This window comes from Dasypus novemcinctus, chromosome X (assembly GCF_030445035.2).
Source record: "Dasypus novemcinctus isolate mDasNov1 chromosome X, mDasNov1.1.hap2, whole genome shotgun sequence".
Taxonomy (NCBI): Eukaryota; Metazoa; Chordata; class Mammalia; order Cingulata; family Dasypodidae; genus Dasypus; species Dasypus novemcinctus.
In genome coordinates, this window is record NC_080704.1 from 46,936,356 (window position 1) to 46,949,713 (window position 13,358).

A 13,358-nucleotide genomic window follows, 5' to 3' on the forward strand; every position below is an offset into this window, starting at 1 on the left:
TAGTCTCCTTCACTTAGTATAATTTTTGTGTGTGTGATATTAACATTTTGATGCAGGGCCCTCCACTAGCAAAAAGATTACAACTTACTGAAGGTGATGATTAGCATTTTCTGACAATAATTTTTAAATTAAGATATCTACATTTTTTAAATATACAGTGCCATTGCACACTTAATAGCCAACAATATAGTTTCAACATAACTTTTATTATATGCACTGGGAAACCAAAAAATTCATTTGACTTGCTTTATTGCAGTGGTCTAGAATTGGACCCATAGTATCCCCCCTGTGTGCCTGTACAATCCTGGAATCCAGGTTTCCTTTCCTTTCTACCTCTTCTTGAACAGAAAGGAGGAGGGTAATCATGTGAAACTGAGGTGAAAACATCCACTACACAGTTCACTTTATAAGTTCAGAATTGCAGCTAAACTTAAGGATCTTAAAAATATAGTTAATTATTTACACAAGGGTAGAAGAAGATGGATCATTAGCATTTCCTGGGAGTTTTTACAATGTATGAACAATCTCCACCCCTACCACATCCTTCTGAGAGTGAGGACATGTCACATTCTTGGCTCAAGGCAGCATTGTATATTATCGCTTAAGGGGCATACCCCTAGGCATGTCAAAATTGAAATGGTATTCTTTAGTTAAATGAACTTGAGGTATTCTGTAAATTAGAAAACTGAGGCTCTAAGAAGTGACTGTGACTTATCCAAAGCACAAGTAGAAAGCACATAAGCATAGAGTCAATGCTGTCACCTTTTACAGTAATTTGATGCTACATCTATAAAAATATATGTATTTCCAACCTCAGTTATTCTATACTGACTCTTCCTTTCATGAAAGATTGGACCCATAGTCCAATGCTGTTTGGCAGCATTTTTTGACAGTAGAACTTGTTTCAAAATCGGAGTCATTCCTCTCAAATCCTACCGCTGCTTTAACGATTAAGTTTATATAATATTGAGTCCTTTGTTATCAGTTCAGCAATGTTCACAGCATATTCACCAGGAGTAGTTTCCATATCAAGGAGCCACTTTCTTTGCTCATCCATAAGGCAAATCTTCACCTGTTAAGTTTTATTAGATGGCAGCAATTCAGTCACATCTTCAGGCATTACTTCTAATTCTAGTTCTCTTGGTTTTTCTACCACATTTGCAGAAAAGTCATCCATGACGGTTGGAATCAACTTCTTCCCAACTCCTGTTACTGTTGTTATTTTGACCTCTTCCCATAAATCATGAGTGTTCTTACTGGCATCTGGAATGTTGAATCCTTTCCAGAAGGTTTTCAATTGACTTTGCACAGATCCATCAGAGGAATCACTATATATGGCAGCTATAGTCTTGGGAATGTATTTCCTAAGTAATAAGACTTGAAAGTCTGATTTCTTGATCCATGGGCTGTGGAATGGATGTTGTATTAGCATGCATGAAAACAATATTTATATTGTTCTACATCTCCACCAGAGCTTTTGGGTGACCAGGTACATTGTCAGTCAGAAGTCATGTTTTGAAAGGAATCTTTTTTGAGCAGTAGTAGGTCTGAACAGTAGACTTAAAATATTGAGAGAACCATGTTGTAAACAGATGTGCTGTCATCCAAGGCTTTGCTGCATTTCTAGAACAGACAGTAAATTTAGCATAGTTCTTAAGAACCTTAAGAATTTTGGAATGATGAATGAGCATTGGCTTCAACTTAAATTCATCAACTGCTGCATTACCCCCTAGCAAGTGTCAGCCTGTCCTTTGAAGCTTTGAAGCCAGGCATTGACTTCTCCCAACCTGTGAAAGTTCTTGATGTCACCTTTTTCCAATAGAAGGCTGTTTTGTCTATATTGAAAATCTGTTGTTTAATGTAGCCACCGTTAGCAGTTATCTAAGCTAGATCTTCTGGATAACTTGCTGCAGTTTCTATATCGGCACTCTTCTGCTTCCCCTTGCACTATTATATTACGGAGTTGTCTTCTCTCTTTAACCCTCATGAACCAACCTCTTCTAGCTTCAGACTTTCTTCTGCAGTTTCCTCACCTTTCTCAACCTTCATAGAATTGAAGAGAATTAGGGCCTTACTTTGGATTAGGCTTTGGCTTAAGGGCATGTTGTGGCTGGTTTGATCTCTTCTGTCCATACCTCTAAAACTTTTCTCCATATCACAATAAGACTCTTTCACTTTATTATTATTCACGTGTTCACTGGAATAGCACATTTAATTTCCTTCAAGTACTTTTCCTTTGCATTCACAAGTTGTCTGACTGGTGCAAAAAGGCTTCGCTTTATCATTTCTAGTATTTATTTGATTTAAGATGGGAGGTGTTGGACTCTTTCACTTGAACAGTTAGAGGCTGTTGTAGAGTTATTAATTGGCCTAATTTTAATATTGCTGTGCCTCCAGGAATAGGGAGACCCAAGGAAAGGGGGAGAGATGGGGGAATGGCTGGTTGGTGGGGCAGTCAGAGCACAACATTTATTGTTTGCTGCCTTAAGGGCACAATTTGTGGCACCCCCAAACAATTACAATAGTAACGTCAAAGATCACAGGTCACCACAACAGGTATAATAATAATAATAATTAATGAAACTTGAAATATTGTCAGAATTAACAAAATGTGACAGACATGAAGTGAGCATATGTACTTTGGGAAAAGTGGTGCCAATAGACTTGCTTAATGCAGGGTTGCCACAAACCTTCAATTTGTAAAAAACACAATGCCTCTATAAGCCAAGGAAGCGCAGAGTTTCAAGGAGGGATGTGACAGCCATTTGTGTCTAATGCTGAGAATAGGGGCAGACAGGATGAAAATTAATTTGTAAGTAGAGCGTTGATGATCTGTGGACCAGATTTCCTCCCCATACCAACCCTCCTCACCACCCCAGATGCACATAGTACATATACACAAGGCTTTGTATATAATTTTAAGGGAGTTAATCTTCAGACCCATTCATGGACCTCAGTTATGAGCCTCTGGATTAAAGCAATTGTGGTAGCTTGAGCACATGTCAGGTGACACGAGATAATGAAAGAAGTGAATGGGAAAACAAACATTCTTTTAAATAAGACTGAGGTAAAGGAAGAAGAGAGATTGATGATTTTCACTATGGGAAATTCAAGTATATTTATAGGTTAGGAAAGAGATGTAGGTGATGAAGATTGGAGTTTCATCCATAGGGGAAGGTATACAAGGGGATCATGTGCACAAGTTGGGGGACAAAATGAAGAAAAGGAGCAAATTTGAAAATGAAAAATGAAAAAAATGAAGTTGGATTAGTTAGCTAATATTTTGCGTGGTGAAGAAAAATTAAATAACTTTCTAGCAGACCCAAAATGGCTAAGGAAGATGATAGGTGAGTTTGTTTCCCCAGGTTTTTAAAAGTATCTGCCCTATATAAAACTTTTTGTAATGTAGCTGTGTGTAAAGTAGAAAACGAAAATGGAGAGACTGCTTGATCATATTATTTTTAATTTATTTTTGCTTTTGTTTTTTTTCACATTTCTGTTACCCTCACCAGTCTACTGGCGATGCTATCTCATATGATCAGTCTTAAGTTTTTGTGTTTTTTTTTGCCAGTTGGATTAGTGAAAGAAAATCAAGTACTCTGGACTCCCTGGGTTAGAATCCTTTTTTGTCACTTAGGTACTGATAGGTAGTTTACTTTAGTTCTCTGTGCCTCCCTTTCCTTATTTGTAAAGGGAAATATAATAGCTCCTACTACATCTGTTTGTTGTGAGGATTTAAGTGTTTCAAACCGTGTCTAGCACATGAAAAGCTCTTTTTAAAAATTAGACATTATTTAGTGTATTTATTATTGATCACTTGTGTTTCGTTTTTTGAGTCTTATCTCTTTATATCCTTTGCCTGTTCTTTCTACTAGGTTGTTTCTTTTTTCCTTATTTATTTGCAATGTTTGGACATATATATTAGGGTATTTTCCTCTACTCTGCTTGCCTTTTAATTTTTACAGGGACAAATTTGTTAACCTTGTTGATGTTTCTAGATTTTGTCTAGAAGGGAGGGTATGATTTACAACCAGGTTTTAAACATATTACCTAATGCTGCTTTTATAGTTTTGTTGTTCCATTTACCTCATTATTCCACCTAGAATGTATTAGTTTTTATGGTATAAGGTAACTTTTTGGGAAATGATAGAAAACTTGAAGAGGAAAAGGACTTAGATAGAGTCATTCGGAATTAGAATTGGTTGTACTTAACTTGGACAAGTTCCTGCTGCTGTTATTTTTAATTTTGTAAAATAGGAATAATATCACCTACCTTTTGTACTGCATTGACTGGAAGTAAGAATCAAATGAGACATGGGGAAGCACTTGGAAACTTGTGCTTTACAAATGTGATGCTTTACGCGTCTATCTGGTGATAAATATTTGGGTATTAGCATTACTAAAGCAAAGGAGCCCTAGGTATGTCTTATATACTATGTTGTATATATTATCTTTAAATGTCTTAAACCAGGTTTTGATTAGAAAATCTAGAAATCCAAATCTTAGCAATGTTTGTGGGAAATCTTTTTTCTTTTTTCCTTTGAGAGCCAGTAAGTTAGAACCCCATCTCTGGGTTATGTATTTTTAATTTTTAGGTAAATACGGAATGTTCTGGGCAAAACTGGAGGTGTGGAAGGCTTTTGAAATTGGTGGCCTTTTTGAATCAGTCATGGGGAGGGGGATTTTTTTTTTTTTAAGTACTGGTACTTAGACCCCACCCCACGTATTCTAATTTATTCCATCTGGAGAGAGACTTGAGCATTGGTGTTTTGAAAAGCACTTTAATGATTCTAATATATAGTTAAGGATAAGAACCACTGATCACATGAATATAGAATTGAGGGTTTGATGGCATTCCCTGTACACCTTCACTAGTGAAGTTGCAAACAATTCCCCTTGTTTTAAACTGTAGCCTGTAGCCCTGTTATGACTCCAGGAGTGCCTGTGGCCAAAACCTTGCCAAAAGTGGAGAGCTGAGGACACTTTAAAATTTGGTTGTAGGGAGCAGATATGGCTCGAGCAGTTGGGTACCCGCCTCTCACATGGGAGGCCCTGGTTCCCAATGCCTCCTTAAGAAGATGAGGAGACAACCAGTGGACACCGGGAGCAAGCAGTGAGCAGAAACAATGAGCAGACAGAGGAGGGAGACATGGGGGGTGGGTGGAATTTTGTTGTAATGGAGGGAGGAGTATATAGTTTGAACACTTCAAAGAAAAATTCTCCCACAGTTTTAAAGTTTAATACAGTTTATAAACTTGTTTTAAAAATATTAAAATGGCCTAGTACCAGTGATGTTATTTGTGCAATCCTTCCTGAGATGTTTTTAAAAATCCTATTTTATTAGCTGCTTTATGTCTTGTATTAGTCAGCCAAAGGGGTGCTGCTGCAAAATACCGGAAATTGGTTAGTTTTTATAAAGGGTATTTATTTGGGGTAGGAGGTTACAGATACCAGGCCATAAAGCATAAGTTACTTCCTCACCAAAGTCTTTTTTCACGTGTTGGAGCAAGATGACTGCCAACGTCTGCAAGGGTCCAGGCTTCCTGGGTTTCTCCCTTCCTGGGGCTTGCTTCTCTTTCCTCTGTGTACCTATTTCCTGGGGCTCCAGCTTAAGGCTTCAGCATCAAACTCCCAACATCAGAACCAAACACCCCCCCCCTCCTCCGTCCTTTGCCATGCCTTTTATCTGTGAGTTTCCACCCAGCAAGGGGCAGGGACTCAAAGCCCTACTGGCCCAAGATACAATATAATCTAATATGCCCAGAGGAAAAGACCAGTTTACAAACATAATCCAATATTTCTTTTTGGAATTCATTAGTAATATCAAGCTGTTGCATGTCTTGACTGTACACCTTTTTGCAGTGTATTTAAGGCACTAGCAAATTGAAGACAGGAAGTTCTGTCATTCCATTAGCAACTTCAAAATGGTAACTAAGTAAGTACCTTGATATGTCCTTGGAGTTAGTTCCGGGAGAAATCTTGAATGTTCCATAATAAGGCTACACTTTGTATGTTTTCTTGGTATGACAGCTGGTTTAATTTTCAGTTTATTAAATTGAATATAGTATTAATGAACTTTTACCTTTTTACTTTCCCCTCTCTTTTATATAGCAAACCTCTGTCTAGTCTTACTGGTAATGTTATGCATATTAAAATTTGAACAGTTCCTGAGTTGAAGTTTTTTATGTCTAAAACAAAAATGCCTTATTTTTTTGTAGGTTATGCAATGGTCTCTGCAAGATGGTTTATTCTTGATTTGGAGCTTTTTAAGACTGACATATGCTGGTACTTCGTCTTCTATAAGTGGACTATAATTTCTTTTTTCAAGACAACTACATAAGCAGACAAAATTGCAAAGATCTGCCCTGTGTCGAGTATGACAGCCACGACTCGTGGCTCTCCAGTAGGAGGGAATGACAGCCAGGGCCAGGCTCCGGATGGGCAGTCTCAGCCCCCCCTCCAACAGAATCAGGTAGGATGTTAATTAACAATACTACTAAAGTTATATTGGTATGTGTACTGTGTGTGGTTACAAAGGCTAGAACCCTTTGTCCTGAACAACTTGTGAAGTAGCCATAAAACTTTTTTAAAAAGTTTTATTTAAGAAAGGTGAGCAACATATACAATAACAAGAAAGCTCAAGTGCTATAAATGGTGATGCTTGAGTTTGTAGCCCTTCTTTTTCTGGTGTCTTGTGCTGTCACTTACCATTAATATTAAGTATTTAAGCCCTTTGTGAATTCTGGGGCAAAAGCATTAAATCATTGAGTATAGCCTATAGTTAATTAAGAGTATGGACTCATCATATTGCTTGTGTTCAAATTTCAACTCTACACCATATTAGCATTTTATGACTCTGGGTAAATTACATTACTGATAAGCCTCAGTTTCCTCCAAAATGGGGATAACAATAATGTGACTATATCTTGGGGGTTGTTACAAAAATAACAGTGAAACGTTTGTACAGAGCTTAACAATAGATTTTGGTATCACATTTTTATGCTGGCCTCAAGTAATAAGATAGATGATCAGTTTGTATTCTGTGGGTAAATTTAAGATTTCTGTTATTTCTTCATTAACTGTTTAGAAGATTTTACTGGTAAAACCATTTGGCCTTAGTGTTGTTTGTAGAAAGGTTATAATTGCAGATCCAACTTTTTTTTTTTTTTTTTAAAGTAGAGGAATTTTCGGCTTTTGTTGTATCTTCTGATAAATTGTCTGAGGGAATTTGTTTCACCTGGACTGTCATTTTAGGGGGTAAAGTTGTTTATATTATCCTTTTTACTTTTATCTCCTTATTGCCTTGGGTCTGTGATAGTATCTCCTTTTCATTTCTTATATTGCTAATTTGAGCTCTCTCTCCTGATCATTCTTTCTAGGGTTTATCAACTTCATTAAAACTTTCCCCAAGCCAACTTTGGCTCTGTTTGTTTTGTTTTTTTTTTCCTTTCTTATTTGTATGCTTTTATCCTATTTTCTTAGTCCTTTTTTATTCCATTTGGTTTTGGTTTGCTGTTCTTTTTCTCATTTCTTGAGATGCAAGGATTTTCAGCCTTTTTAAAATACATATTAAACCAAATGATAATGTAGTGAAACATTAAAACTTGTGATATTCTGCTAAAATAGTGCTTAAAGATAAATTTATAGCAGAGCTTCATATATATTAGTCTCAAACAGGTTGCTTACAGTTAGGATTTGATAATTTTTTGTAGAATTCTTTGTGGATAAGTTTTTAGGGAAAAGTATTGTTACTGTAGAGTACATTTGTCATGTGGGGATAAGTTGCTATTTCTTAGCTATTAGAGATTAGATATTCTAGCACAAGTATGACAGAAAAGGGCTTCTTTCTGTCCGTGTGTTTGTCTCTCTCTCTTTCCCTCTTCCTCTCCCTCTGCCATTTTAGGGAAGTAAGTTAACTTTTAATTTTTTCCAAATAAATGCATCAACTTTTCATTAAATTCTTTTCCCTGACAGTTCTACTTTTAAGGCATAAAATTCTTAAGTGTATGGTCACATGTCTGTGGACAGAGTTCCTAAATCTTGCCTGTGTCATGAAATTTTTATCCAGTATTCAGATTTCCTTCAACATAGTCCATAGTCAAAAGGTTTGTATTGGATGCCAGCAGTTTCTATTTTTAAACCAGGAGCTAATAGTTCCAAGAGCTAGAGCTCCAGTATCTTTTGCTCTCTCCTTTCCGTTTTATATCTTCATTGTGCATGGAATTCTAATCTCTTTTGCAATGTTTGTGGCCTGTGTGGCTTTAGACAAAAGTTCACCTCTAATTTAACCTTAACTTTTATTTTATGGTGCCCTTGATAATAATTCTTAGAACTCTTGGGTTTGTAATAGTCAACTTATTATACATCTTCATTATCTTCTTTTCTTTCTAATAGCACTTTAAAGTTTTGAAGATGATTGATAATTTAAAACAACAAAGGAACAAAACAAATTACATTCTTAGCTGTCTGTAGAGACCTCATTTTTCACTCTCCTATTCTTGTTGATTTTAGAATCTTATTTATTTCTCAATAACTGATACTGTTGAACTAAGAAGAAGCAACCAAAGCATGAATCACTGCACCAACTTGGGGCTCGTTTTTTGTATATGCTTTTTGTTTGTTTGTTTGTTTATTTCTCTCCCCTTTCCCCCCACCCCGGTTGTCTGTTCTCTGTGTCTATTTTGCTGCATCATCTTTGTCTGCTTCTGTTGTCAGCGGCACGGGAATCTGTGTTTCTTTTTGTTGCGTCATCTTGTGTCAGCTCTCCATGTGTGCGGCGCCATTCCTGGGCAGGCTGTACTTTGTTTCACGCTGGGCGGCTCTCCTTATGGGGCACACTCTTTGCGCATGGGGCTCCCCTACGCGGGGGACACCCCTGCGTGGCAGGGCACTCCTTGTGCACATCAGCACTGCTCATGGGCCAACTCCACCCTGGTCAAGGAGGCCCGGGGTTTGAACCGCGGGCCTCCCATGTGGTAGACAGATGCCCTAACCACTGGGCCAAGTCTCCTTCCCTGTATATGCTTTTGACATGTTGGCATAAAGGGAATTTCTTTAAAATCAGTCAGCTTTTTCATTTAACATAGAATATTTTTTTAAAGTATGTTCCCACAGGAGACAATTTTAGGCTCTAGCATGTAGTGTAAGAGTCAATGATAAATGAAAACAGGTTTGGGAAAGGCATGAAAGGATGAACACTTGGATAATGTTGCTTGGAGGGTGTGTTAGTACAAACTTTCTGAATGGAATTTGATAATATGTCAGTAGCTTTAAAAGAAATTGTTTATACTATTATAGTAATTATATTTCCAGGATCCTATTCTAAGGAAAAGAATCAAAGTTCAGGACAAAGATAGATATATAAAAAGATTTTGTTACAGCTCTATTTATGTTAGCATTAAAAATAGCGAAATACTAAATGTCTTCTAATTTTAATTTAGTTCATTCAGTGCTTTGTGTCCATTAATTTAAAAAAATTCCTTATATGGGGGAAATACTCAAATACTAAATGGAAAAGGACCCAGATCTTACACAGTATAATCTCAGTTTTATTGTAAATTTGTACATATGGACAGTTTCTGTTGCCCAATGAATAAAGAATGGAAGGAAATAATTGAAAATGTCGTTGGTGCTTAATAAGTCTGTTGGTGTAGCCTTACCAGTGTCTTGAATTTTATTTTTGTCTTTACATTTCTGTGGAAATATATATATGTATATATTTGTGTGTGTATATATATATATAAATACATATAATATCCAGAGAATAGGGTTTTAAAAAATAAATAAAGCAGACTTCTGAAGTTATATATTCTAGATGCAAATATTTCCATTGGACTTCTAACACTGGAATTCTGTACTATAGTGACGTTGCTTTTTTTGTTGTTGTTGTTATTGTTTTGTCTGAAGGCCAGCTTGCTTTATGGTACCTGCCAGCATTGTTCCCTTTCTTAAGTAAAAGTTCACCATTTCATTGCTAATTGACCATATGAGTTCATATATAGACTCTGTATTTAGAATGGTGGTATACTTTGGTGTCTTCATGCAAGTGTTCATTCCTGCAACTTTATTGCACATCTGCCCATTAGATGCTAGAATGATAGGGAGAGGGACATTCTTCTCTTAAAGGACCATCAACCTACAGTAGGTAAAGGAATTAAGGAACACATCAGTGTAAAATTTAACTTAGTTTCATTTCAAAAGAGAAAATACCACTTGCTTTCTATTGAATATAATGATTCATAAGATTTCATTCACCTAGTTGTGAAAATATTTTGGAGGGTGGAGGTGGAAGAGAGAGATATGCTAAAAATGAGGAATGAAAGAAACTAAAGTTGTATTAGTTGAAAGTGACCTGACTTATTTAGAAACCATGATCATGAAGTTTTAAATACTTGTTGTTTGTATATTAGTTTGAGTGTAGGGAAATTGTGGAATAAAATTTATCTTTTTTTCCTCCTTCAAATTAAAATAAAAAGTTATAAATCAGAAACCTTTTTATCTGTATTATATGGTATTTCATATTTGTATTATATCTGTCATGACTGGTTTTATAATTGGAAATGTAAGTAGAAATGTACGTAGTTAAGATTGTGGTTAAGAATAAAACTAGAATTAGACCTGGTTTTCAATCCTTTAGAGTTTGAGCTGTGACCTTAGACTGTTTACTTATTGTCTGAGTTGGTTTCTAATCTGTTAAATAGCAGAATAGTTCATCAGGCTGTTGAGTAAATGAAAATTTTTTAAAGCTCAGCACAGAATAGCATAGATAGTACTTATAAGCTTTCACAATATGTGTGTTCAATAATTGTAGCTTGTTAAAAAATATACAATATTTCCACCTAATCTGTATTAGCATCTGAATTTGCTAGATGTCGTTCAGATGTTATAGAAACTTAAATCTTGACTATTTCATTTTCATATAAGACTTCATCACCTGATTCTTCCAATGAGAATTCCCCAGCAACTCCCCCAGATGAACAAGGTCAAGGTGATGCCCCGCCACAGCTTGAAGATGAGGAACCTGCATTTCCACATACTGACCTGGCAAAGTTGGATGACATGATAAACAGGTGATTGGTTTTGTTTTGTTTTTTAAAAGATTTATTTATTTATCTCCCCTTCCACCCCGGTTGTCTGTTCTCTGTGTCTATTTGCTGCGTCGTCGTCTTTGTCCGCTTCTGTTGTTGCCAGCGGCACGGGAATCCGTGTTTATTTTTGTTGCATCATCTTGTTGTGTCAGCTCTCTGTGTGGGTGGCGCCATTCTTAGGGAGGCTGCACTTTCTTTCGCGCTGGGTGGCTCTCCTTATGGGGCGTACTCCTTGCGCGTGGGGCTCCCCTACACGGGGGACACCCCTGCGTGGCACCGCACTCCTTGCGCACATCAGCACTGCTCATGAGCCAGCTCCACGGGGTCAAGGAGGCCCGGGGTGTGAACCGCAGACCTCCCATATGGTAGACGGACGCCCGTATCACTGGGCCAAGTCCGCTTCCCTTGTTTTGTTTTTTAATATGCAAGATAAATGAACAAATTTCTCAGCATTATAACTGGTAGTGAATGAGAAAAGGGAAAGAGTAGATGCAAGTGTCACAGTAACACCATTGCTTCCTTTAATAGCCTTAACATTTTAGTCATTGCCAAATACTTTGCAACCTATATTTCTTAACCCAGTCATTTCTGTGGATTTATAAAATGAAAGGAATGACAATTGAATAAAGTTTTCAGATTAATGATGATGACCCTAGCTGGTGGGTTTCTGAGCTAGAATTGTGCACGTGGGTTTCTAGTTTATGAAGCTTTTTTCTTATTGATATGTTGGTTGCTAGGATTGCTTGATGACGTTTTAATAATTCTGGGGTGTACCTGAGGTAAACCAGGTCATGAGGAGATGGAGTGCCTTGGAGCCGCCTGCCTCTTGTGGACCCTTGACTAACCTGAGGCATTTAATGTAATCGATTATTTGGAGGATGACTCCAAGAGAATGAAATTTTAAGCTGTACAGGGGGAACCAAAAGATTTGCAGAGGATAAGGGAAAGAGTGCATGTCAGGAAACCCCAGATGGCTGTGGTCCTTGCTGTACCTATTGCTAAGGAGATATGATACACTCCCTTGACCCATGAAAAGGAAAGAAATGAAAACATACACTTACAGACACTTGCCTTACTAAGTGTTTTTTGTAGTGTTTTGCTTTCTAAAGATAGATGAATACTGTTAAATATATAATGGAAATGGAAACCGTTGCATTTTAAAAGATATTCTGATTATGTAAGTAATATGTATGCATTGTTAAATATAAAAATGTTGTGTAGATAAAGTTGTGTGTCATATTCTCTTTGCATTCACGTATCCCAACCAAAGATTACTATTAACAATTAGGAGCACATTCTGCCAGTTTATCTTTCTGTTAACTATCATATATGTATTGATTTTCTACAAGTATGGGCTTCTGATTATAATACCATTAAGTTACTGATTTTAATGGTTTATAGACACCTTAAAGGAATATATTGTGATTCTGGCAGATGCCTGTAAGTAAAGTAGTGCAGTGAATTCTAGTTAAACAATTTGTGTAAAGTTGTTTTTAATGGTCCCTGACCATTCTCTATAGCAGAGACTTCATTTCAGAAGGTAGTATTATTACTTTTCCATTTTTGTCTGGTGTTTGGTGATTGTTAGTAAAGTGTACTAATTATGTGGACTAGAGGACTAAGTTGTGTATTAGCACGTCCTTAGGGGGAGAGAAATAAAAAAATGCTTTTTGTGTAAATAAAGACAAAGGTGATAGACATTTTATCTGGTTTATACAGATTTTCTGGTAATGGAGTGTCTTTTATCAAAACAGGAGTATTGGGGAATTTTCCAGTGCTTAGTATAGGTATTGAGATAGATGAAAGAAGACTCTTAAAGAGTAGTTGGTGAGTGGGTGGTGGTGAGGAAGGAAGAGGTAGGAAAACGATAGACTTGTACGTGGCTGGGCTGTCATTGGGACAACAGAAAGCACCACCTCAGTATATGCTACCTGAGGGAGGAAGTTACCTATGGAGTCAGACTTAAAGACCTATGGCTCACTTAATATTTAGGAAAAGCTGATAAATGTCCTGTGGTGAATTGTGGCAGAAAGCCATCATTTGCTTCCTAAATTTTTTCGTGTTTGTGAGGAAGTTCAAGATAACTTGAACTTGAATGAATAAAGAGATTCATTATAATTTGTCCTCTAATCTGAATCCTGAAAGATACTGAATTTTAACAATAGGTATCCATTTAATTAATATTTGCTTATTGTAGCTTTATATTCTGTAGCTACTAAAATAATTGAGATTTCTCCCCCTCTTATTGCTGTGTCTTTTGTGTGAGTACTT

The 13,358-nt window shown here is 36.7% G+C and overlaps 1 protein-coding gene across 8 annotated transcripts in view; it reads left to right on the forward strand.

Moving 5' to 3' along the window:
* The window catches only part of USP9X (ubiquitin specific peptidase 9 X-linked), a 143,286-nt gene that overhangs the window by 46,658 nt on the left and 83,270 nt on the right, over window positions 1-13,358 (forward strand). For all 8 annotated transcript variants that reach the window (XM_004467327.5, XM_058292216.2, XM_058292218.2 and 5 more), the window contains 2 exons: window positions 6,219-6,472; window positions 10,924-11,069. In XM_004467327.5, coding sequence (XP_004467384.1) covers window positions 6,377-6,472; window positions 10,924-11,069 — 242 coding nt within the window. In that variant the 5' untranslated portion in view covers window positions 6,219-6,376. The remainder of the gene's footprint in view (window positions 1-6,218; window positions 6,473-10,923; window positions 11,070-13,358) is intronic.